Here is a 26886-nt window from a genome sequence, read left to right as displayed (position 1 = left end):
GTTCAACTTTTGAATGTCCTCCAGACATTTATATAGGTAAAAATTCTCTGAAGAACCTGAGTCTAGAACCTCTTTTTCTAATATATAAACATAAAATATCTTTTGGATGGTGTTAAATTTTTTAGGAATGTTATTGTTTTAGGAAAGTTATTTTTTGTTTTGAGTGTAACAGTATGACCAAGGGTTGTTCACCATTTTGGAGAAATATTATCACTAATGGAAGCTCTTTTCATGGAATTTGAGTTAACTTAATTAACTGAATACTCCCAGATCGACATGCATTTTTAATTATTGCATTTATGGAAATTCTACCATGTAGGTGAAAGCATCACTACTTCATTTGTCTTCTAGTGTAGTTGATAATTAACTGAAATACATTTATTTTAATATCAACTTCCCTTTAATTTTATATTCTATTTAGGGCTTTATATATATATTTTCAAAATAGATATATCAATCAATTTATTTCAGATAGCTGGGCATGGTGGCACACCCCCAGCTACTCTCAAGGCTGAGGCAGGAGAATTGCTTGAACCCAGGAGGTAGAGGTTGCAGTGAGCCGAGATAGCACAACTTCACTCTAGCCTGAGGGATAGAGTGAGACTCCATCTCAAAAAAAAAAAAAAAAGTCAATTTATTTCAGATAGTAAAAGGGGGAAGTTACAATAATTTTGTTTCAGAAAGGTGGAGTGTGCTCCATCAGCGGATGGATAAAGAAAATGTGGTATATACATACAAAGGAGTATCATTCAGCCTTAAAGGGAAGTAAGTCCTATCATGTGCTACAGCATGTGTAAACCTTGAGGACATTACACTAAATGAAATGAGCCAGTCACAAAAAATACAAATACTGTATGATTCCACTTATATGCAGTATCTAAAGGAGTCCAATTCATAGAAACAAAAAGAAGAATGATAGTTGCCAGGGACTGGAATGTGAAATGGGAGGTGTTTAATGTGTACCGAGTTTTGGTTTTGCGAGACGAACACGTTCTGGAGCGACGTTTCACAATAATGTGAATATACCTTTCTGAACTATACATTTAAAAATGGTTAAGATGGTCAATTTTATTTTATTTTTTAACCACAATTAAGAAAGAAAAAGGCAGAATGTTGTATGAGATGGTAGAGATCCACTGCCCTGGTGACTGAAATGTCTCTTCCCGACATATTCCCAGGGCTTCTCCCACTCATCTGGAGCATACCCCTCATGGCACGGTTTAATGGTAACTCATTTCCCTATTCATCTCCTCGACTAGATTGAATGTGAGCACTTAGAGGCTGCGGCAATTGTTTAACTTTGTTTGCATAAAACCTAGTGTGAGACCTGGCATACAGTAAATGCTCAATGAAGATTTCCTAAATGAATAATCTAAGACACTGATATTAAATCACAGTCTCCAATAATGAATAAACCAAGATACGATGATTATGTATGGATGTGGTAGTCTTTCGAAAAATCTCCATTAGGCATTCCATTAAATTGTTTAATAAAATAATTTGCATTTTTTTTAATGAACACAATGATGGCATGCTTACTTGTCCCCATGGGAAAATCTGAAGGCTAAAGATGGAAAGATAAAAAACAAATCTGGAAGCCATTTTATGAGGGTGACATCACTTTTCAAGTTATTACTTTCATATGTGATTTCCGTTTGTGGCTAAACATACGGATTTGTTTTTTTTACAAGTATTTATCTCAGAGACATGTGCGGAGCCTAGTTATCTGTTGAGTTTTTGTTTTTACAATTTACATTTTTTTTTTTGAGACGGAGTCTCACTCTGTCACCTAGGCTGGAATGCAATACTGCGATCTCAGCTCACTGCAACCTCTGCCTCCTGGGTTCAAGCAATTCTCGTGCCTCAGCCACCGGAGCAACTCGGATTACAGGTGCCTGCCACCATACCCAGCTAATTTTTTGTATTTTTTGTAGAGACGGGGTGTCACTATGTTGGCCAGGCTGGTCTCAAACTCCTGACCTCAAGTGATCCATGCGCCTCAGCCTCCCAAAGTGGTGGGATTATAGGCATGAGCCATTGTGCTTGGCCTGTTTTTATAATTTACAATTAAAAAAAATTTCCTGATTCTAGAAGTCAAAGGGTTAAACAGACCTTATATGCCTTCCTACCTCCAAGCACCTAAATCCCTGTCTCTCTAACCCAAATTATGTTTCACCTGCTTATTATAAGCAATGATGTTATAAGTGTCTCAAATCATTAAATTCAGCTATAGTAAAATATTGCTGGTTGTAAATATGCCTCAAAGGGCCTTGCATAGCACTTTAAACAGAAAAAAATAAAACAGTCAAAGCCTTTTTGATTTTTGCTGAGAAGTTGCTGTACATTTAAAATTGCTTTAATTTTTAAAAAACACATTAAACTTCTCACAATCTAATTACTATCCCAAATTCTTTTTAGTTAGAACACTGAAAATAGCTTGGACATTTGTCATATTGCGGCCGGATTCCTTGGGTGCTTTTTATTAAAAATAACCCACCTTTAATACTTTTCCATGTTTCATCCATTTCTCATTCACTCTTTTTTGAAATCTACTTAGTTTTTAAACTTCAGTGATAGCTGGAAGCTGCTTTAGATTATTTGAATGGTAAACCCTGAATCTATTCACTCTTTTCTCACTGACTATAAACATACATGTATTTGGAGACAGGGTCTTGGTCTGTCACCCTGACTGGAGTGCAGTAGGGGAATCATAACTCATTGCAGCTTCCAACTCCTGGGCTCAAGCAATCCTCTTGCCTCAGCTTCCAAAGTACCTGGGACTGCAGACATGCACCACCACTCTTAGTGTGATGGTTAATACCTAGTGTCAATTTGATTGGATTGAAGGATGCAAAGGTGTATCTGTGAGGGTGTTGCCAAAGGAGATTAACATTTGAGTCAGTGGGTTGGGGAAGGCAGACCTACCCCTAATCTGGAAGGGTACCATCTAATCAGCTGCCAGTGAATATAAAGCGGGCAGAAGAATGTGAAAATGTTAGACTGGCCTAGCCTCTCAGCCTACATCTTTCTCCCATGCTGGATGCTTCCTTCTCTCAAACATCAGACTCCAAGTTCTTCAGTTTTGGAACTTGGACCGACTCTCCTTACTCCTCAGCCTGCAGATGGCTTATTGTGGGATCTTGTGATTGTGTGAGTTAACACTTAATAAACTCACCTTTATATGTATATGTATTCCATTAATTCTGTACCTCCAGAGAACCCTGACTAATACAGATTTTGGTATCAGGAATGGTTCTAGAGGAACAGAATATTAAGGATGGAGTTCTTTCATTGGTTTTGGGGCTTCTGCTTTATATGATTAGACCTCAAAATACTAAGGACTCTACTTCTAATAGGTTGAAGAACACTGATAGTCCTTGGTGTGAATTGTTTAGAGAGTTATGCAAAATACATGCATTTGACACTCCTGATTCATCACTCATAAGAGGCAAGGAGTTTAGTAACTCCATACATAATACATTTGTATGGAGTATTGTGTAGAGAACCAAGGAACATAATGAAGCTCGTTGGTTGTTCCTAAGTTCAGTGGACAAAGTAATGAAAAAAAATGATGAACTCAAGGATTCTATCTCCTGGCTTCAGAGGCAGATACTGAGCTTCAAATCTGCTAAGACTGCCCTGAGTGAGAGTCTTATCTCCTGCAGAGAAAGAGCTGAAATTGTGGAAAAACAGACACAAGCTCTTATCATTAGAGTGGCTGACCTGCAATGAAAGGTGCATGCACAGCCTTGCTAGGTGTCTACTGTTAAAGCGAGGGCATTGACTGGAAAAGAGTGAGACCCTACAACTTGGAATGGGGATGTGTGGGAGGACCCTGATGAAGCTGGGGACACTGAGCTTGTAAACTCTGATGAACCTTTTTTGCCAGAAGAAACGGCTTCCCTATCCCCAGTAGTGGCAACATCCCCTCCCTGACCCATGCTGCCATCAGCCTTTCCACCTTTGTCTGAGGGGATAAACCCTGCGCTGCCTGAGGCAATGGTGATGGCCTCCTGTGAGGCAGTTGCCAGGCAAGATAATGTTGACTGTCCTCAGGAGCCACCCCCAACACCTGTTTACTTCTAGATCTATAACTAGACTAATGTCCTGGCGGGCCCCTGGAGGTGAGGTTGAGAGTGTGACCCATGAAGAGGTGCACTACACTAGAAAACAACTCCTTGAGTTTTCTAATTTATATAAACAGAAATCTGGAGAACAGGCATGAGAATGGATATTAAGGGTGTGGGATAACGGTAGATGGAACGTAGAGTCAGATCAGGCTGAATTTATTGATTTGGGCCCACTAAGTAGGAGCTCTGCATTGAATGTTGCAGCTCGGGGAGTTAAAAAAGGTTCTAATAGTTTATTTGCTTGGTTAACTGAAATGTGGATTGAAAGATGTCCCACTGTGAGTGAGCTGGAAATGCCTGATCTCCCTGGTTAATATAGAGGAAGGGATCCAAGGGCTTAGGGAGATTGGGATGGTGGAGTGGATTAGTCACTTTAGACCTACTCATCCCAGTTGGGAGAGCCCTTGACCAATGCCTTGCAAAACAGATTTGTGAGGGCAGCACTTGCATTTTTTTTTGAGACGGAGTCTGGCTCTTTCACTCAGGCTGAAGTGCAGTGGCGTGATCTCGGCTCACTGCAAGCTCTGCCTCCTGGGTTCACGCCATTCTCCTGCCTCAGTCTCCTGAGTAGCTGGGATTACAGGCACCCACCACCATGCCTGGCTAATTTTTTATATTTTTAGTAGAGATGGGGTTTCGCCATGTTAGCCAGGATGATCTCAATCTCCTGACCTTGTGATCCACCTGCCTCAGCCTCCCAAAGTGCTGGGATTACAGGCGTGAGCCACCGTGCCTGGCCAGCACTTGCATCTTTGAAGAGCCCTGTAATTGCTGTTCTCTGTATGTTAGATCTAATGGTGAGAACCATAGTCACTCAACTACAAAATTTAAATACAATGGACATAATAGGATCCTGAGGTGGCAGAAGCCAAGTGGTGACACTCAACTGTCAAAGACAAGGTGGGCATAGCTACTGTAATGGACAGCAGAGGCAAAGCGGCAAGCAGAATAGTCTGACTCATGCAGAGCTCTGGCATTGGCTAATTAATCATGGTGTTCCTAGAAGTGTAATTGATAGGAAGCCTACTGCATTCCTACTTAATTTATACAAGCAGAAAACTTCTAGGTCAGATGGACAAAAGACTAATTTGAATTATAAAAACAGAGAATCATGGCCCCTCAATCAATTTCCAGACTTGACCCAGTTTACAGACCCAGAACCTCTTGAATGAAGGGGAGGCCGAATCTCCTTGAGGAAGGACCTCGCTATATTACTGACAATTTACGCGGTGAATCTTTATCCCATACTTCCCCAAGGGGACCTCCAGCATTTTACCAGGATAACTGTGTAGTGGGGAAAGGGAAATGATCAGACATTTTGGGAACTAATGGACACTGGCTCTGAGCTGACATTGATTCTGGGGGACCAAAAACATCATTGTGGTGCTCCAGTTAAAAGTAGTGGCTTGTGGACGTCAGGTAATTAATGGAGTTTTAGCTCAAGTCTGACTTACAGTGAGTCTAGTGGGTCTCCAGACTTCTCCTGTGGTCATTTCCCCAGTGCCAGAATGCATAATTGGCATAGGCATACTTAGCAGCTGGCAGAACCTCCCACATTGGCTCCTGGACTGGTAGGGTGGGGGCTACTATGTGGGAAAGGCCAAATGGAAGCCATTAGAGCAGCCTTTACCTAGAAAAATAGTAAATTAAAAACAATATTGCATCCCTGGAGGGATCATGGAGATTAGTGCCACCATCAAGGACTTGAAAGATGCAAGGGTGGTGATTCCCACCACATCCTCGTTCAACTCTCCCATTTGGCCTGTGCAGAAGACAGACGGATCTTGGAGAGTAACAGTGGATTATTGTAAGCTTAACCAAGTGGTGACTCCAAGTGCAGCTGCTAAACCAGATGTAGTTTCATTGCTTGAGCAAATAAACACATCTCCTGGTACCTGGTATGGCGCCACTGACTTGGAAAATGCCTTTTTCTCCATTCTTGTCCATAAGGCCCACCAGAAGCAATTTGCCTTCAGCTGGCAAGGCCAGCAATATACCTTTACTGTCCTACCTCAGGGGCATATCAACTCTCTGGCTTTGTGTCATAATCTTACTTGGAGAGACCTTGATTGCTTTTTGCTTCTGCAAGGTATCACACTGGTCCATTACATTGAAGACATTATGCTGACTGGATCCAGTGAGCAAGAAGTAGCAAACACATTGGACTTATTGGTGAGACATTTGTGTGCTAGAGGATGGGTAAAAAATCCGACTAAAATTCAGTGACCTTCTACCTCAGTAAAATTTCTAGGGGTCCAGTGGTGTGGGGCCTATCAAGATATTCCTTCTAAGGTGAAGGGTAAGTTGCTGCGTTTGGCCCCTCCTGCAACCAAGAAAGAGGCACAATGCCTAGTGGGCCCATTTGGATTTTGGAGGCAACACGTTCCTCTTTTGGGTGTGTTACTCTGGCCCATTTATTGAGTCTCTGGCCCATTTATTGAGTCACTCAAAAGGCTGCCAGTTTTGAGTGGTGTCCAGAACAGGAGAAGGCTCTGCAACAGGTCCAGGCTACTGTGCAAGCTGCTCTGTCACTTGGGCCATAGGACCCAGCAGATCCAATGGTACTTGAGGTGTCAGTGGCAGATAGGGATGCTGTTTAGAGCCTTTGGCAGACCCTCATAGGTGAATCACAGCAGAGGCCTCTAGGATTTTGGAGCAATGCCCTGCCTTCTTCTGCAGAGAATTACTCTCCTTTTCTTTATGAGATGGAGTCTCTCTCTGTCACCCAGGTTGGAGTACAGTGGCGTGATCTCAGCTCACTGCAACCTCCACCTCCCTGGTTCAAGTGATTCTTCTGCCTCAACCTCCCGAGTAGCTGGGACTATAGATGCGTGCCACCACACATGGCTAATTTTTGCATTTTTAGTAGAGATGGGGTTTCACCATATTGGTCAGGTTGGTCTTGAACTTCTGACCTCGTGATCCACCTGCCTTGGCTTCCCAAAGTGCAGGGATTAGCCTGAACCACCGCACCTGGCCAACTACTCTCCTTTTGAGAGACAGCTCTTGGCCTGTTACTGGGCTTTGGTGAAAACTGAACATTTGACTATGGGTCATCAAGTCACCATGCAACCTGAACTGCCTATCATGAACTGGGTGCTTTCTGACACATCGAGTCATAAAGCGGGTCATGCACAGCAGCATTCCATCATCAAATGGAAGTGGTATATATGTGACTGGGCTCAAGCAGCTCCTGAAGGCGTAAGTTACATGAGGAAGTGGCTCAAATGCCCAGGGTCTCTACTCTTTCGCACAGCCTGTACTGATGGCCTCAGGGGGAGTTCCCTCTGATCAGCTGACAGAGGAAGAGAAGACTAGGGCCTGGTTCAAAGGTGAACCTGCATGATATGCAGGCACCACCCGAAAGTGGACAGCTGCAGCACTACAGCCCCTTTCTAGGACATCCCTGTAGGACAGTGGTGAAGGGAACCTTTCCCAGTGGGCAGAACTTCAAGCAGTGCACCTGGCTGTGCACTCTGCACGGAAAGAGGAATGGCCAGATGTGTGATTATATGCTGATTCATGGACTGTAGCCAATGGTTTGGTTGGATGGTCAGGGACTTAGAAGAAGTATGATTGGAAAATTGGTGACGAAGAAATTTGTGGAAGGGGTATGTGGATGGACCTCTCTGAGTGGTCAAAAACTGTGAAGATATTTGTATCCCATGTGAGTGGTCACCAATGGGTGACCTCGGCAGAGGAGGATTTTGATAATCAAGAGGACAGGATGACCCGTTCTATCGACACCACTCAGCCTCTTTCCCCAGCCACCCCATCATCACTCAATGGGCCCATGAACAACGTGGCCATAGTGCAGGGATGGAGGTTACGCATGGACTCAGCAACATGGACTTCCACTCACCAAGGCTGACCTGGCTATGGCCACTGCTTAGTGCCCAATTTGCCAGCAGCAGAAGCCAACACAGCCCTCGATATGGCACCATTCCTCAGCGTGATCAACCAGCTACCTGGTGGCAGGTTGATTATACTGGACCTCTTCCATCATGAAAAAGGGTTTGTCCTCACTGGAAGAGACAGTTACTCTGGATATGGGTTTGTCTATCCTGCATGCAATGCTTCTGCTAAGACTACCATCTGTGGGCTCACGGAATGCCTTACCCACTGTCATGGTATTCCACACAGCATTGCCTCTGACCAAGGCACTTACTTTACAGCTAAAGAAGAGTGGCAGTGGGCTCATGCTTATGGAATTCATGGGTCTTACTATGTTCCTTATCATCCTGAAGAAGCTGGATTGATAGAGTGGTGGAAAGGCCTTTTAAAGTCACAATTACAATGCCAACGAGGTGACTATACTTTGCAGGGCTGGGGCAAAGTTCCCCAGAAGGCTGTGTATGCTCTGAATCAGTGTCCAACATATGGTGCTGTTTCTTCCATAGCCAGGATTCATGGGTCCAGGAATCAAGGGGTGGAAGTGGAAGTGGCACCATGCATCATCACCTCTAGCGACCCAGTAGCAACATTTTTACTTCCTATTCCCACGACATTATGTTCTGCTGGCTTAGAGGCCTTAGTTCCAGAGGGAGGAAAGTGCCACCAGGAGACACAGTGACAATCCCATTAAGTTAAGTTTGCCACCTGGACACTTTGGTCTCCTCCTACCTTTAAGGCAACAGACTAAGAAAGGAGTTACAGTGTTGGCTCGGGTGACTGACTTGGACTATCAAGATGAAATTGGTCTACTACTCCACAATGGAGTTAAAAAAGAGTGTGCATGGAATACAGGAGCTCCATTAGGGCGTCTCTTAGTATTACCATGCTCTGTGATTAAGGTCAACGGGAAACTACAACAGCCCAATCCAGGCAGGACTGCAAATGGTCCAGACCCTTCAGGAATGAAGGTTTGGGTCACTCCGCCAGGAGAACAACAACAACAACAACAAAAACACGACCTGCTGAGGTGCTTGCTGAAGGCAAAGGGAATACAGAATGGGTAGTAGAAGGTAGTCATCAATACCTGCTATGACCATGTGGAAACAGGGACTGTAATGGTTATGTGTATTTCCTCCTTCTTTCATTAAAAACATGTTTGTGCATGTATACACCTGTACTAGGAAAATATCTTCATGTTATTTCCTTTTTCCTTTAGCATGTGACATAAGATTATATTGACTTCCTATCAGCATTTAAGTATTGTTAACTTTATGTAATAGCATTTGGGTTGGGGATTGGTGCGTTTCTGGTTATAGGAAAGGACAAGTGTATTATGTTAGGTGTAATTATGAACTTATTATTGTTTTTATTTGAAGATTATGTATGATCTCAGGAGATGTTTATGGGTTCAAGTTGACAAGGGGTAGACTTGGAATGGTTAATATTAAGTGTCAACTTGATTGGATTGAAGGATGCAAAGTGTTACTCCTGGTGTGTCTGTGAGGGGGTTGCCAGAGGAAATTATCATTTGAGTCAGTGGGTGGGGAAAGGCAGATCCACCCTTAATCTGGATGGGCACCATCTAATCAGCTGCCAGTGAATATAAAGCAGGCAGAAAAACATGAAAAGGTTAGACCGGCCTATCCTACCAGCCTACATCTTCCTCCCATGCTGGATGCTTCCTGCCCTCGAACGTCAGACTCCACGTTCTTCAGTTTTGGAACTTGGACTGGCTCTCCTTGCTCCTCAGCCTGCAGACGGTCTATTGTAGGACTCTGTGATCGTGTCAGTTAATACTTAATAAACTTCCCTTTATATGTATATATATTCCATTAGTTCTGTCCCTCTAGAGAACCCTGACGAATACACCTAACCAATTTAAAAAAGTTTTTTTGTAGACATGGGGTTGTGCTGTATTGACCAGGCTTGTCTCAAACTCCTGACCTCAAGCAATCTTCTTGCCTCAGCCTCCTAAAGTGTTGGGATTACAGGTGTAAGCCACCCACCAGGCCTACAGACATATTTTCTCATGGCCTATGCTGTGAAAAGAGCCAGAACCAGAGGGCAAAATGGTAGAATGATGGGCAAATTCACTAGGATTGTTTCCCTTTTACTTGGTCAATTTTAATCATTAGAAGAAAACTACAGAGCCCTTCTCTGCAGTCACTGTTGGGAAGCAAAGACCTGGATGTGGTCAGGAGGTACATAAATCCAGACTTGTTCTTCAAATGTCTATCTATTATTGATCACATTATTTATTAGGGCTCATCTTTTCTAAGTTGAAAGTGCCATCTTTATGATATAAGTAGGAGTTTGTACTATCTGTGGCTTCGGGCATCCATTGGGGGTCTTGAAACATATGCCCTGCAGATAAGGAGGGACTACTGTTTTAAGATTTTTCTGTTTCTGGGCTCTCCATTCTGTTCCATCCATCTATCTGTTTTACTAGCTTTAGAATGCATTTAGGATCTGGGAGGGCCACTGCTTCCCCATTCTTCTTTTTCAAAGTTTTTCTGGCTATTCACAATGATAGGTTTGAATGTCCTGGGTGCTACGTTTCTGTCTTGTTTCTGTTTAAATCACTGTGAACCTTTGGGCCCTTCCAGTAACAAATTGTTCAAAAAAGATTCACAGTCAGGGCCTAAGTTAAAGAATGAGCTGGTTTTGTTTCTGTTTTCTTTAGTTGATTCTATACAGAAATATAGCTACATTAAGTAAATCCTTCACACCTCCTACATCACACTTAAGTATTTAAAATGCAATATGTAATTAAAAGCATTGTACCTGAGCAATTGTCTCTGGGTCCAGTGGCTTGTGGTCATTGAAGCCTGTGTATTGCCCTGATGACGTGGACCTTCTAATGGGAGGGCTGTCAATCTTCTTGAGGGAGTCATGCCGGCTGATGTTGGTCAGGCTGCCATGGCCAGGCCTGCGCCTCCGCTCAGGACTGTCATTGTTGAGGCCACGGTTCTGCAGCAGGCCCCGGGGGTGACTGGCGAGGCTCGGGGACCCCAGGTCAACTGAGGAGTTGGAAAGGGCATGTGGAGGGTGGAGCGGGCAATGGCTATCACTGGTCCTGCCAGGACGCCTTACTGGAGGGGGTGGCTCTCCTCTTTTTCTTTGCCTAGACATTCACAGAAACAGGGAGAAAACAGAAGAGCTTATCACATTGGGCAGTACTGCAAGGCTGAGGGTGCAGTGGCTCCTTATGGCCCCGGGAGGAGCAGAGGCTTAGGGGCCTGATTCCCAGGCTCTACCTACCTGGCTAAATAGCCGTCAGGATGACGGTCTGTCGGGGAGTTCATGTCCTTGGATGAGGACTTGTCTTCCGTGACCGGCCCACTGCTGGCCTCACTGTCGGCTTTTTGGCTCAGAGTGTCTGAAAACGTATCATCCCTGAAACAGTAAGATGAGTGGAGACAAAATTTACTAGATTTACAAATTTGACAAAATTTGCTAGATGAGTGGAGACAAAAATTTACGTGATAGCATTTATGGATGAAACAGCATTATGTATGAAAGACCTTCTTTTATTAAAATAACTTTTTTTCATTGTGAAAGCAATATAATTTCATTCCAGGTAAAACAGCAATTTCAGTTATACAAAAAAGAGTGAAATAATCACCCATAATATAACATCCAGAGACAACTACTGTTAGAATTTTAAGAAATATCCTCCTCCATCTTCTATTCTACGCCTAGGATACATATCTGTGAGTGTGCACATACATATGTATGGCATTTATATTACAGTCACGGGTTGCTTAACAGCGAGGATACATTCTGAGAAATGTGTTATCAAGCAATCTCATCATCGTGGGATCATAGAGTGCGCTTACACAAACCTAGATGGAAGAGCCTATTGTACACCTAGGCTATATGGTGGAGCCTACTGCTCCTAGGCTACAAACCTGCACAGCATGTTACTGTACTGAATGCTACAGGCAGTTATAACACAGTGGTGTAAACAAGTACTTGTGTATCTAAACATAGAAACGGTACAGGAAAAATAGGATATTAAATTCTATGGGACCACCGTCATATATGTGGTCCATTGATGCTCAAAATGTCATTGTGTGGTACATGACTGTACAGATATTTATGCAAATTTGTTTTATATATGAATATATTTATATGTAGATATTTCAGACATATATGACTATGTGTCTGTATATACACGCATTTCTTGGCTTCTGAGATACACATTTTAACATTTCTGAAATCAGGCTGAATCATTCAGTCACTGTATACCTTTTGTGTCCTGTATTTGTTTTTTCCATAAAAAGCTACTTTTGGACTACACATTATTTTGCAACCCGTTTCTTTCACTTAATATGTTATGACTATCTTCCCATGTCTTTAAATACTTTTGAAATTAGAGCTTTCTCCTCAGCAAAAAACAAAACAAAACAAAAAACAGCATAGCAATGATTCCCTCTGACTTTAGGTCAGTGTCCTTCCTCTGGGGAATCTGGAATTGAAACGGTAAACAGACATCAAGAGAAGAGCACTGCTGTTTTTGGAATTACCAATGTCACTTCAGCTCTTAATGCCATTCTCTGCATAGGTTATTTTTCTAAGAATCTGAAAGCTTCAGAAGATGTCTCCCCCGAATTCTTGCTCCCAACCTCCTGGGCCCTGACTTACTGTTAGCAAAGAGCCTAGCTCTGAAGTTTTATCTCTGTAATCCCTTCTGCTCCTTTCTCACAAGACCAAGGTCAGTTTAAGAACAATGGCTGAAGTCCTCTATTGGGAGCACTCAGGCAATCCAAGTTGAGACTACTCACATATCCTGCACCACTATATACTGGTGAGGCACCAGCCCGTCAATCCCGTTGTGCCTGCCTTCCCACCAGTCCTCAGATGCGCGGTGATACAGCAGCAGGGAGGCACCCTTCTTGAAGGATAGTTCTCTGGCGGACCGCCCAACATAGTCAAACTTGGCTATTGCTTCTATTGGCTCACATTCTACAACGAACACACCACAGAACAGTGAGAAACAGGGTTGTTAGGAAGGCATGGTATCCTATCTGTGAGGGCTATATGAGGCTTGAAAATAATCAAGACCATTTTAATATCTAGACTGAACAGAGTCATCAACACATCATCAAGGCAGGAGAAAATAGAGGCTGTTTAAAAAGATACAGAAAAACATTATCTTGCTGTCATCGGCTTTTCAGGCAAAGAAAAACTGAACATTGGACCTTCATTTCCACAGCTCTTACCAGAGATATAATGACAGTCAAATAAAAAATACTTTAAACTTTGCAATAAGATATATAAAATCTCTCCTTGAGTTGTAATATCCTCCACAATTGCTTCAATATGATTTTGACACTGATGGATGACACTGATGGAATTTCCTTGTAACATGTTAATACCATTTATAACATGGAAAAAAAATCGCCATCTCAGAACATTAGGAAGTTTATGCTTTACCAGCTTATTTAAGAAAAAAAATCAAGTAAAATCACAATAAATAGCATGTGAATACATTCAATTTCCCCATGTGTTCTCTGGCACTATCAGATCTTCATACTAACACTGACAGTAATCCCAGTTTTTTTTTCTCTAGTATCAGTAACAAATTTTGGATCTTAACCATGAAACAAATATACCTTAAACAGCCCTCTATCCAAATGAAAAAAACAGATTCAAAATTTTTATTTTTCTTGAGATCAAAAGATATTCAAGGGAATGATGGTGAGTGAAAAAAAGCCAATCTCAAAAGACTGCATACCATACAATTCCATTCATATAGCATTCTTCAAATGACATAATTATAGAGATGGAGAATATATTAGTGGTTGCCAGAGGTTGGGGATGGGAAGGCGACGGAGGGCAGCGGCCGTGGCTATAAAGGGTAGCATGAGGGTTCCTTGTAATGGAGCCATTTGTTATCGTGACTATTGGTTGTGGTCACAGAAAGCTATACATGTGATAAAACTGTACAGATTTAAGTAAACACACACACAAAGGAGTGCATGTAAAACTGGTGAAACATTTATATAGTGAATGGTTTGTATCATTGTCAATTTCCTGCTTGTGAAATGACATTACAGGTTTGTAAGATATCACTATTGACAGAACCTGGCAGAAGGTATATGAGATCTCTCTGTATTGTTTTTTTTACAACAGCTTGTGACTCTACAATGATTTCAAAATAATAAGTTAGGAAAAAAAAGATATCAACTGCTAGGCTTAGAATTAGAATTCAGCTCTGATCTAATTCTGACTACAAATATTGAAGGCAAACAGGAGGACAAACTCAGTAACCAAAGAGGTGTTTCTTTGTGATTTATCTTATTTCAAGAAGCTCCTCAATTCGAGGCCTTATGATCTTTGCTCCCCTCTCCCACAAATACCTCATCCTTAGCCCTGTAATCAACAAAGGTGAGTAAATTTCTCTTCAATAATAAACAGGACGAAAAGGGGCCAAGGCAAGGGTCATATGCTTATAGGAATATGCCTATGCAATGAACAATACATCATTTGCTGAAAACTGAGCATGTTTTCATTTCCAAATACTCTAGAATATGTGTACACAGAAGAGACTAAAACCTGCCTATCTCAAAAATTCCCCAGGAAGTTGTCTTCTATTTCCCTTTGGTAGCAAACCTTCCCATTTAAGACTTTATTCTTCCAAAAGTTTACTCCAGTAGCTGTTGTACTTGTAATAATTGCATGAGAAATTCTTGGACAGACAGCTGGGCTTCTTTCTCATTTGATAAATTCAAAATTCTCTGGGACATAGAAGGCAAAAGCATAAAAACCAACAAACATATTAAAAAGCTTAGGCTTCACCTTATTATATAAAGGCCCTGGCCAAATTTCAGCAAAACATTTTAAATAAAGATAAAAATGCCCCTTCTTTTTGCTTTGGATAATGTTTTTTTTTCTTTTAAATAGTGACAGGGTCTTGCTACATTGCCAAGGCTGGTCTTAAACTCCTGGGCAACATAGCAATCCTCCAGTCATGGCCTCCCAAAGTGCTGGGATTATAGGTGCCCGGCCTCTAGTGGATAATGCTTGAGGTGAATAATATTTTGTATCGCAGAACCATAACACTGTAATCTGCAGAGCAGACTTCCCAACAAAGTAGCTGTAAGGATAATGTTTAAAACAACAGTTTAGATCTTTTAGTGGCTGGGCGCCGTGGCTCTTGCCCGTAATCCCAGCACTTTGGGAGGCCGAGGCAGGAGGATCACTGGGTTGCCCAGGAGTTCGAGACCAGTCTGGGCAACAGAGTGAGACCTAATTTCTATAAAATTGAATAAATAAATAAATAAATAAATAAATAAATCCTTTAGCAATTGAATAAAACTTTTAGATTATATGTTAACACGCTGGTATTTCCCCAAATTATTATTTTACTAAAACAATATAAATAGCAGCTTTATGAAACATCTATCTGTCTGCTTCATAGAGGAGGGACTATAACTTTACATTTAAAGGGAATGATCTCATTATTGTTCAAAACTTAAAGAATAAATCCTGGTTGACTTGAGATGACAGATACCCCAGTTATTCCTATGAAAAAGAAAGAAACATCCCATGGAAGAATGAAGACATGCTAGTTTTTGGTTTTTTTGAGACAGGGTCTCACTTTGTCACCCATGCTGGATATAGCAGCACACTCATTGCTCACTGTAACCCCAAGCTCCTGGGCTCAAGTGATCCTCCCACCGTAACTTCCTAAGTAGCTAGGACTACAGACGTGGCATGCTAATTTATTTACAAGAACTTCAGGACATGTAATTTGCAAATTCCTGTGTGAACACACCCACATATTTATATTTGGCTTTACTTAAAAAAATTAAAAGATACCAGCACATGATACAGTATACAGTCTACATATACTTATGTCACAGAGAAATAAAGACAGAACCATTAATGTTCTTTAATGACATTCAATCACACACTGTCAATGCTGGCCATTCAACATAGTTAAGACTATTCAACATATATATTCAAATTTTATTATAATTTCACAATCACGACCTCTATGATCATCTCCTCTTACTATTATTATTTTATTTTGTTTTATTTTATTTTACTTTATTTTGAGACAGAGTCTTGCTCTGTTGCCAGGCTGGAGTGCAGTGGTGTGATCTTGGCTCACCGTGACCTCCACCTCCCGGGTTCAAGCGATTCTCCTGCCTCAGCCTCCCAAGTAGCTGGGACTGTGGGCACATGCCACCATGCCCTGATAATTTTTGTATTTTTAGTGGAGATGGGGTTTCACCAAGTTGGCCAGGATGGTCTTGATCTCTTGACTTCGTGATCCATCTGCCTCGGCCTCCCAAAGTGCTGGGATTACAGGCGTGAGTCATCGCGCCATTTTTTTGAAACAAGCATCAGGATTATCAGACTCTGCTTATTTATTCAAATGTGGTCAGGTTATGACAGGATGACCAGATAAATCAGCAGAACATTTTATTGGCAATCCTAGTACATCAACTAGTAATTCTCAGCAATTTCATTATTTTTACCCTTTCTACTCCCGTGAGAGCCATTTCACAGTCAAGTGTCAATCAATAAGCTATTTACACACATCTTAGTCTGGTCATTGCAGAGCAAATCAATCTCAGGGCACAGTACGCTATGCCTCTTTCATACAGAGTGCCTCGCAGTACTTCAAGGTCCTGCAGAGACTTCATAGAATGCTGCTACTGCTGCTATCAATAACAATAATAGTGAGAGTGCAACATGATCACTTAGTTTTCCTGCATGGGTAATATAATTTTGTGCAAAAGGGAACAGATTTCAGCACAGTTGATTCCCTGACTGCCCGGTGCTGTCAAGTCTTATATTTCCATTTCTTGTAATGTTATATAAAATGTGATCACACTTTCTCTTTGGGACCTTGCTGTTGCTGACATTTTTCCTGCTAGATCTGTTACCCACTGTCCTTGTGGTTTTGTTCTGTGACAGCCTGTCTTTCAGAAACAAAAGCTACTCTCTCTAGTGATCCATGACAGAGAAAAAAATACAGTATCTTGGCAATCAAAGGATAACTGATACTCTTATTAATTTAGTTACAGGACTTTGGAGGTTGCCTGCGGGTGAGAATATCTATCTGTCCTTTGTAAGCAATGTTTTTCTTTCCAGAAAAATCAGGTGAACATGGTCAAAATGTTGTCTAAACACAGACCACTTGGTAAAGCTCTCTTATAGTCAAGAGGTAAAAGGCAGATGGCATGATGGTGAGATTCATGTTTGGGAAGAGAGACGGCTGGCTTTGTCCTGGCTTTTCTGGCCTCTGAGGAAAGCACGGAAACACCTAAGAGAAGGCAGCAGTGAAAAAGAAATAAACCATGCAGAGAAACAAAGAAACCCAAAAGAAAGGATGGTGGCAGAAGTAGGACTCAGAGACTTTCAAAAGCAACATCACAGGCTGGGCACGGCGGCTCACGCCTGTAATCCCAGCATTTTGGGAGGCTGAGGCAGGAGGACTGCTTGAGGCCAGGAGTTTGAAACCAGCCTGGGCAACGCGGCTCACGCCTGTAATCCCAGCATTTTGGGAGGCTGAGGCAGGAGGACTGCTTGAGGCCAGGAGTTTGAAACCACCCTGGGCAACACAGGAAGGCCTTGTCTCTAAAGGAAAAGAAAAAAAAAAAGAGCAACATCACAGAAAGAGAAGTTCTCACTTTACAGGATGTCTTGTCAATTAAGTTCAGAAAATGTCAACTGATTTTACTTTTAAAGACACAAAGAAGGCGGGGCATGGGTGGCTCATACCTCTAATCCCAGCACTTTGGATCCCAGGAGGATCGTTTGAGCCCAGGAGTTTGAGACCAGCCTGGGCAACATAGGGAAACCCTGTCTCTACAAAAAATACAAAATTAGCCAGGCATGGTGGTGCATGCCTATGGTCCCAGTTACTCAGGAGGCTGAGATGGGAGAATCACTTGGCCCCAGGAGGTTGAGGCTGCAGTGAGCCAAGACTGTGCCACTTGATACACAATACACAAGATTGTGTACTCCAGCCTGGGCAACAGAGTGCAACCTTGTCTCACAGGAAAAAAAAGACACAAAGAAACTTTCTTTTTTAGCAGATAGTGGACACTAGACAACTTAATTACTCTCCTGCTAGAATCAGTGAAAAATGCTGGATTTAAAAGCAAACAACCAATGTTTGTAACTGCATTAGTAAGCTATCAAGACAGTAAAGAAGACTAAAGACCAAAATGCAATGAAAGTGGGAACCCAGAGGGGTAAGCAGAACATTAGAACATGAGTCAGATTTTGCCTTGAGGGCACTGTTCTAGCCTGGTCACCTTAAGCTTTTTAATTTTTTTTCATAGGAGATTAAGTCCAGGGCTTGCTCAGTGTTAGGAATCTAAGCTCTTCCCCTCCTACCCATCCTCAGAAAATTACACCCTCAGTTTCAGAATGAATGAACTTCACTCTAGTGTTGTAGAACTTTCTACAACACTTCTAGTTTTAGAATATCTAGTTCTAGAAATCTTATCCCCTTGTAGCTTTCAATACCTCTCCACAGATAGTAACCATCTCCCCCACCCTCCACTCCCATTAAGGAAATAATCTATCTTAAACCCTTGACAGAGATCATCTGAGAATCCCATCCACATTCCAGTTCTCAGGTAGGTTTGCAGTTTAAATTTGCACTACCTGGGTAGTTTGAAAAACTTCAAGCCAAAAATTCAGTGTTGTCCAAAAACCCTCTCTGGAAGAATCTACCTTCCGCTGAGCCTAAAGTTCCAAGAAATCTGTACAAAATTTACAAACACAGTGGAAAATAAGACTCAATGAGTGAGAGCCAACAAAACAAATTTGGGAAGACATATGAAAATTATCAGACACATATTCTGATAGGAAGCGCTGATGAATAAACAGTAAGAGACTATAAAAAATGATCAAGCAGCAGATATAAAAGCACACCAAATACAACTTGCAGAAAGAAATAATATTTAAAGCCTGGGCGCAGTGGCTCACGCCTGTAATCCTAGCACTTTGGGAGGCTGAGGTAGGTGGATCACCTGAGGTCAGGTGTTTGAGACCAGCCTGGCCAACATGGTGAAACCCTGTCTCTTTTAAAATACAAAAATTAGCTGGGTATGGTGGCACATGCCTGTAATCTCAGCTACTCGGGAGGCTGAGGCAGGAGAATCACTTGAACCTGGGAGGCGGAGTTTGCAGTGAGCCGAGATTGTGCCACTGCACTCCAGCCTGGGCAAGAAAAGCAAAACTTCGCCTCAGAAAAAAAAAAAAAAGAAAGAATATTTAAAAATAAAAATTCAATGGATATGCTTAAAGCAGATTAGTTACAGCTGAAGAGATAAAGAATTTGTGCATATAGCTAAAGAAGTACTAAGAGAAAATGGACAGCTTTAAATGTTTATATTAAAAAGTAAAAAGTGTTGAAAGTGAATGCTAAGCCTTAAACTTAAGTTAGAAAATGAAAAAAATCTGTACAGAGAAAGAATAGAAAGTTTATTTGGGAGACATTAAATAACTGGAAATATGTTCCTGGACTGGAATATTGAATATTGTAAAGATATCATTTCTCTCCATATTAATATATGTAGAATTAATACAAAGGCAATCAAAACTCCAGTTGGGCTTTAGAGGGTTTGTTTGTTTGTCTGAAGAACTTGAAAAACTGAGTCTAAAATTTAAGTGGAATTGCAAAGAGCCAAGAATTATTACAAAGCAGAGGTGTTGCTTTATGAACTATTAAGATTTATTAAAAGGTATCAAAATTAGGACAGTGATGTAGGGACAGACACACAGACCAGTAGAAAGGAATAGAGCCCAGGAGGAAATTCACACAAAGAAGACACTTCATTTATGACAAAGAAGTAGAGCTGTGGAGAAAGGACAATTAATGCTGAGATAATTGCAACAATTATGTATCCATATAAAGAAAAAGGGAATGGATCCCTACCTCATCCCATGCCCCCAAGTAAATTGCTGGTGGAATAAAGACGTACATGTGAAAGCAAAACCTTAAAGGATTTAAAAGAATATGGGGCCGGATGCAGTGGCTCATGCTTGTAATCCCATCACTTTTGGAGGCTTAGGTGCGTGGATCACTTGAGGTCAGGAATTTGAGACCAGCCTGACCAACAGGGTGAAATGCCGTCTCTACTAAAAATACAAAAATTAGCCATGCTTGTAGTCCCAGCTACTCATGAGGCTGAGGCAGGAGAATCACTTGAACACAGGATGTGGAGGTTGCAGTGAGCTGAGATCATGCCACTGCACTCCAGCCTGGACAACAGACAGACTCCATCTCTAAATAAATAAATAAATAAATAAGGCACCAAAGAAGACATATAAACAGCCAACACGTATATTTTAAAATGCTGAATATCACTAATCATCAGGAGAATGTAAATCAAAACCACACATGAGGTTATCCCACCGTGTTAGGAAACAAATAAAACAAACAAAAGATAACAAGTGTTGGCTGGATACAATGGCTCATGCCTATAATCTCAGCACTTTGGGAGGCCAAGGCAGGTAAATGGCTTGAGCTCAGGAGGTCAAGACCAGCCTAGGGAACGTGGCAAAACCCCATCTCTACAAAAAATTAGCTGGGCGTGGTAGAATGTGCCTCTAGTCCCAGCCACTTGGGAGGCTGAGGTGGGAGGATCACTGGAGCTGGGAAGTCCAGGCTGCAGTGAGCCAAGATCACGCCACCGCACTCCGGCCTGGGTGACAGAGTGAGACCCTGTCTCAAAAACAAAAAACATAAAACAAAAAGAAAAGATAGGCATTGCCAAGGATGTGGAGACATTGAAACCTTTGTACACTGCTGATGGGAATACAAAATGGCACGGTTGCTTTAGAAAACAGTACAGAGATTCCTCAGAAACTGAAAAATAGAACTACCATGTGACCCAACAATCCTGCTTCCAGGTATTTATCCAAAAAAACTGAAATCAGGATCTTGAAGAGATATTAGCAATCCTATGTTCATTTCAGCACTATTCACGATAGCCAAGAGGTAGAAATGGCCTAAAGGTCCATGGGCAGATGAATGGATCAAGAAAATATAGGTAAATACAATGGCATTCTATTCAGACTGTAAAAAGAAGGAAATCCTGACATATGTGACAGCATGGATGAACCTGGAGGACATTTTGCTACGTGAAATAAGCCAGACACAGAAAGACAAATACTAGGTAAGTTCACTTATATGAGGTATCTAAAGGAATCCAATTCATAGAATCAAAGGGTGGAATGGTAGTTGCCAGAGGCTGGGGGAAGGGGAAAATGGGAAGTTACTAATAAGTGGGAATAAAGTTTCAGTCAAGCAAGGTGAACAAGCTCTAGAGATCTGCCATATAACACTGTACCTATGGTCAACACTAAGGTACTGCACATTTAAGTGTTCTTACCAAAATAAAGTAAGAGAATATGGGAGAATTATTTATTACCTCAAGACACAGAAGGATTTCTTAAAGGAGCTGCAAAGTAAAATAACCATGAAGGAAAAGATTGATAAATTTAACTACTTTAAAATTAAGATCTTCTGTTTAGCAAACAACATAATAAGCATTTGAAAAGCAAAGCTACAGAGCAGCGGAAGATATCTGCAAAACATATGCCCAATAGAGGACCTGATGTGGACTCACAAAGAACTCTCACATGTCAAATAGAAAAACAACTAAATACAAAACCAAGTGAAACCAAACAAAAACAGCCCAGAAAACTCAACAGAAAAATGGGCAAAAGACTTGAAAGGAATTTTACAAAAGATAAATAAACACATTATCAACCGTGTCTTTTATCTTCTGACATCTGGGGCCTTGCTGACCTTGGAGGGACAATCCCTCTAGGGTTAGCCAGTTTCTGGAGATAGTAAACAACTCACCCACAAGCAAACTTTTCAAACACCAACGTGCCCATTGGAGCCAACACCCCACCACCTTGATGATCAGGCTCTCCCACTCCAGGCCACTGCTGCTCTATCCTCAGCACCCCAGGGCCAGGTACCAGACAATCTGGGACATCCCCTAATGCCCCAGAGCCTGCTGAAATTATTCCAACTAGCCAACCCTAAAGCTGCTTACCCTGCTTCACCCATTCCTTCCTGTGGAAAGCACACCAAGGTCTTCACTCTCCCTCTGCCTCCTGGTGCTTCCCCAGGTAGCCTCCCATGGCACGGCATGCCCCCTTCTCTAGGGAACTATAAGTAGCAACTGTCTTCATAAAAACAGTTTGACAGTATAGAGTAAAGCTGAAGACATGTTTACTCCTAGGCATACATTCTAGAGAAACTCCTGTACATTTTTGGTAGGAGACACATTCAAAATGTTCATAACAGTGCATAGTAGCACTGTTCTTAATAGCAACAAGTAGAAAATATCTCACATTTTCATCAAGAACGGAACAGATACATACAATGAAATATTATACAGTGGGAAAATAAACAATCAAACTAAAAGAAACTGCACAGATGAACATCAAGAACATAATACTGAATAGAAAAATCTCATGAAAAATATATACACTATGATCCCACCTATAGAAGATTTAAGAAAATAGAAAAGGAAACAAGAAACTATTTAAAAACACAAACATAGTGGTTACTCCTGAGGGGGTAAGTAAAGCAGTCGGTGCAAAGGAAATAATATGTCTTTGTTCTTAAGCTTGGTGGTGGTTCCATTGGTTTTCACTGTACTGTTATTTTTTATACCTTACACATATTTTATGAATTTTTTTATCTACTAGTTTTTGTTTGTTTTTGAGATGGGGTCTGTTCTGTTGTCCAGGCTGGAGGGCAGTGGTGCTATCCTAGTTCACTATAGTCTAGAACTCCTGGGCTCATGCGATCCTCCCACCTCACCCTCCTGAGTAGCTGGGACTACAGGTGCACATCACCATGCCCGGCTAATTTTTTGTATTTTTTTTTTATAGAGATGGGATCTCACTATGTTGCACAGGCTGGTGTTGAACTCCTGGGCTCAAGTGATCCTCCAACCTTGGCTTCCCAAAGTGCTGGGATTATAGGTGGGAGCCACTGTGCTTTGCCTCTAAAATTTTAATAGAAACAATGTTTACAATAGGGATATAAAGACTGGTTTTATAATAGCATAAGGGCAGAGCATACCATCTTCGCTTGTGTGGGGCTCTGTACCAGCATCTTGGTCCACTTCCTCCAATGTACCGTGCTCACTGTATGGGCTGTCGCTGTAGAATACAAATGGAAATTCATATGAAATTAAAATAGACAAAAATTTTTTGAGACAGGGTCTTGCACTGCTGCCTAGGCTGGAGTGCAGTGGTGTGATCTTGGCTCACTGAAACCTCTGCCTCCCAGGCTCAAGTGATCCTCCCACCTCAGCCTCCCAAGTAGCTGGGACAACAGGTGTGTGCCACCACACCTGGCCAATTTTTAAATATTTTGTAAAGATGAGGGTCTCATTATTTTGTCTGGACTGGTCTCGAACTCCTGGGCTTAAGCGATCCTCCTGCGCTGGCCTCCCAAAGAGCTAGGATTACAGGCGTGAGCCACCATGGCCAGCCTGAGATAATTTTAATAATGAGTAGTTGCTACTGTAACAAAAACTATAAGACTCTATAAGGGCAAAAGAGTAACTGGATAGTCTGTCAACGGAATCCTGGTGCCTCCATTGATTATGCTGTCCTATGGGAATATATATTAGATACACACATTCATCTTTGACTAGGTTATTTTACAACTGTATAAAGACAGAAGTTAACTTGTAGAAAATGGATAGCATTATAAGTAATTCTTATCCACAGAAATACAAATTAGTTGAATTCTGGTAGAATATGATTATTGCCTTATGGATAGACCAGTTTTCACCAATTCATTTCACTATTCCTTTACTACATATAAATTGGTGGTTCTTTGATGTCTCCTTTGAACTGGTTGTGGCATCTTTGCCATCTTTCTTGACACATGTCCATTGTATATCTGTATGAGAATCATGATTTATCCTCTTTTAAAACTTATCCCTTAACACTGTCACCATCAATCCTCAAATGCATGCTGATAAATGGAATACATGGGCCACAAATATAAACCTAATATTACTGTAAAAGCCCATCTACATTTCTGATGTTGGGAGACAAGTATAACTACTACACTGCTGACTTCCTGTTTAAAATGAGCAGTACCCATAGAAAACACCATGTTTAAAAAGATGGACACCGTCAAGCATACGTTACTGGCTGCAACACTATCAGAGGACTTTTACTCTGTTTGGAAAAAGTAGTGACCACAAAATGTCCTAGAATATAATACATTAAATAATATTGACCAGACATCTACAAACTTGCTCTTTTATAAAATGAACAAGACAGCAGAGCTTACTGACATAAAAATGCTAACCAGGCCAGGCACAGTGGCTCATGCCTGTAATCCCAGCACTTCGGGAGGCCAAGGTGGGCAGATCACCTGAGGTCAGGAGTTCGAGACCAGCCTGGCCAACATGGTGAAACCCTGTCTCCACTAAAAATACAAAAATTAGCTGGGCATGGTGGTGGACGCTTGTAATCCCAGCTACTCGGGAGGTGAGGCAGGATAATCGCTTGAACCCAGGAGGCAGAGGTTGCAGTGGAGTTGAGATTGTGCCACAGAGCTCTAGCCCGGCAGCAGAGTGAAACTCTGTCTCCAAAAAAAAGAAAAGAAAAGAAAAAAATGCTAACCATACCTTTGGTACTGGCCTTAAATACAATGATGAAAATAAAATCATGTGTCTTAGCAGGGTTGAGTTGCATTCATTTACCTTCCCAGAGCCAAGCTCAGTCAGTATCTTGCCCATAGTAAGTACTCAAGTAAATATTTTGAATTGAACTTCATGTGTAAAGTTGGTGAATATGCTACAGAACTGGAATCTAGTACGTTTCGTTCTTAATTTAGAAAACAGTACTTCTGGAAATAGTCAATTCAGTTTTCTTAAGGCATATGACCATACTATGATTCAAGTAAAAAAAAAAAAGTACTTTCAGTTATTTAATTATCAGCTGCTCTTTCCACTTCTACTTAATCTTTGGTAAGAAAATGGGAAAGAAAGTGTTGTGAGCAGGGTCCAGAAGGAGGGATTTAGACAAACCTATTTCCAGCTGCTCTTGAATCCCAGCTGCACAGGGCAGTTTCTGAGGTGGGCAGGGAGGCTGCTGAGTGAGGAGACTCACGTGTGCTTTGGAAGCTCACACACCTAACCTTGATTTACTAGTAATCATTGGAAGGCTCCTTGGCCTTTCTTAACGTACTTGGTAGAGTGGTTACGCTAAATAAAAGAGATCATGTGCACCAAGCAGCTGAGATGTAATAGGGGTTCAAGAAATGGAAGTTTCTTTGCTATTTTTTAATTGATATATAATAGTTGTACATATTTTAGGGGTACATGTGATATTCTGATACCCATATACAATGTGTAATGATCAAATCTGGGTAACTGGGATATCTATCACCTCAAACATTTATTTTTCCTTCATGTTGGGAACCTTACAATTCTTCTGTTTTGAAATATACAATACATTATTGTTAGCTATAATTTTCCTACTGTACTACTGAATACTCAAGCTTATTCCTTCTAAATTTTTTTAGTTTTTTGAGACAGAGTCTTGCTCTGTCACCCAGGTTGGAGTGCAGTGGCACAATCTCAGCTCACTGCAACCTCTGCCTCCCATGTTCAAGTGATTCCCCTGACTCAGCCTCTGGAGTAGCTAGGACTATAGGCATGCACCATCACGCCTGGCTAATTTTTGTATTTTTAGTAGAGACGGGGTTTCACCATGTTAGCCAGGCTGGTCTCGAACTCCTGACCTCAAGTGATCTGCCTGCCTCAGCCTCCCAAAGTGCTGGGATTATAGGCATGAGCCACTGTGCCCAGCTTTTTTTTTTCTTTTTTAGAGACAGGGTCTTGTTTTGTTGCTCAGGCTGCAATGCAGTGGTGTGATCAGAGCTCACTGCAGCCTTAAACTCCTGGGCTCAAATGATCTTCCAGCATCATCTTCTCAAATATCTGGGACTGCAGGTACAAGCCACTGCACCCATCTTATTCCTTCTACCTAACTGTATTTTTATAGCCCTTAACCAACTTCTCTTCATCCTTTCTATTCCCCTTCCCTTCATAGCCTTTGGTAACCACCATTCTACTCTCTACTGTATGAGATCCACTCTTTTAGCTCCATGTATGAGTAAGAACATGTGATATTTGTCTTTCCTGCCTGGCTTATGTCACTTAATATAATGACCTTCACTGCTAGGTATACATCCAAAAGAAAGGAAATCAGTATATTGAAGAGATATCTGCACTTCCATATTTATTGTAGCATTAGTCACAATAGCCAAGATGTGAAAACAACCTAAGTGTCTATCAATGAATGAATGGATTAAAGAAATTATGGTACATCTACACAATGGAATATTATTTAGCCATAAAAAAGAATGAGATCCTTTCATTTGCAGCAACATGGATGGAATGGGAGGCAATACTGTCATGCTAAAAATTTTATCTCAAAAATACATGAATATAATAAATTTACTCGAAATGACCTAGAGGTCTAACTATAATTATAGTTAGAATTATATTCATTAGTAAGAGTGAAAATGAAAATAAGAATGAAAACACATTTGGTTGACAGGGCTCCTTTAAAACGAGAATTTAAAAACATTTTATATGAAATCAAAACCTCTGATTTAGACTGAAAAATAAAATGTCAATCTGTTATCTTTTCTTGATTTTATGTAATGATAAAAGTTAACACAGCTCTACATAACATCAGAACCCTTTTTCTCTATCAAAACCATGATAGGGTAGATTTATTTAAAAGATGAGCGTCCTTGCAGAAAAGAGAGGGATAAATATGAGTTTCCATGGGTCTTAGTATTCTAAAATTTATCTCAAGTGTT

At 41.2% G+C, this 26886-nt stretch overlaps 1 protein-coding gene across 2 annotated transcripts in view; it reads right to left on the bottom strand.

The window, feature by feature from the left end:
• SRGAP1 (SLIT-ROBO Rho GTPase activating protein 1) overlaps nt 1-26886 on the bottom strand; it is a 317024-nt gene that overhangs the window by 6956 nt on the left and 283182 nt on the right. For both annotated transcript variants that reach the window (XM_011929220.1, XM_011929221.1), the window contains exons 18-21: nt 23110-23189; nt 12812-12992; nt 11286-11420; nt 10809-11148 (exon numbers count right to left, since the gene is read on the bottom strand). In XM_011929220.1, the coding sequence (XP_011784610.1) occupies nt 10809-11148; nt 11286-11420; nt 12812-12992; nt 23110-23189 (736 nt within the window). The remainder of the gene's footprint in view (nt 1-10808; nt 11149-11285; nt 11421-12811; nt 12993-23109; nt 23190-26886) is intronic.

Source organism: Colobus angolensis, unplaced genomic scaffold (assembly GCF_000951035.1).
Source record: "Colobus angolensis palliatus isolate OR3802 unplaced genomic scaffold, Cang.pa_1.0 Scaffold80, whole genome shotgun sequence".
NCBI classification, from domain to species: Eukaryota; Metazoa; Chordata; class Mammalia; order Primates; family Cercopithecidae; genus Colobus; species Colobus angolensis.
Note: the sequence above shows the minus strand (reverse complement) of the source record. Positions and strands in the feature narration are given on the sequence as shown.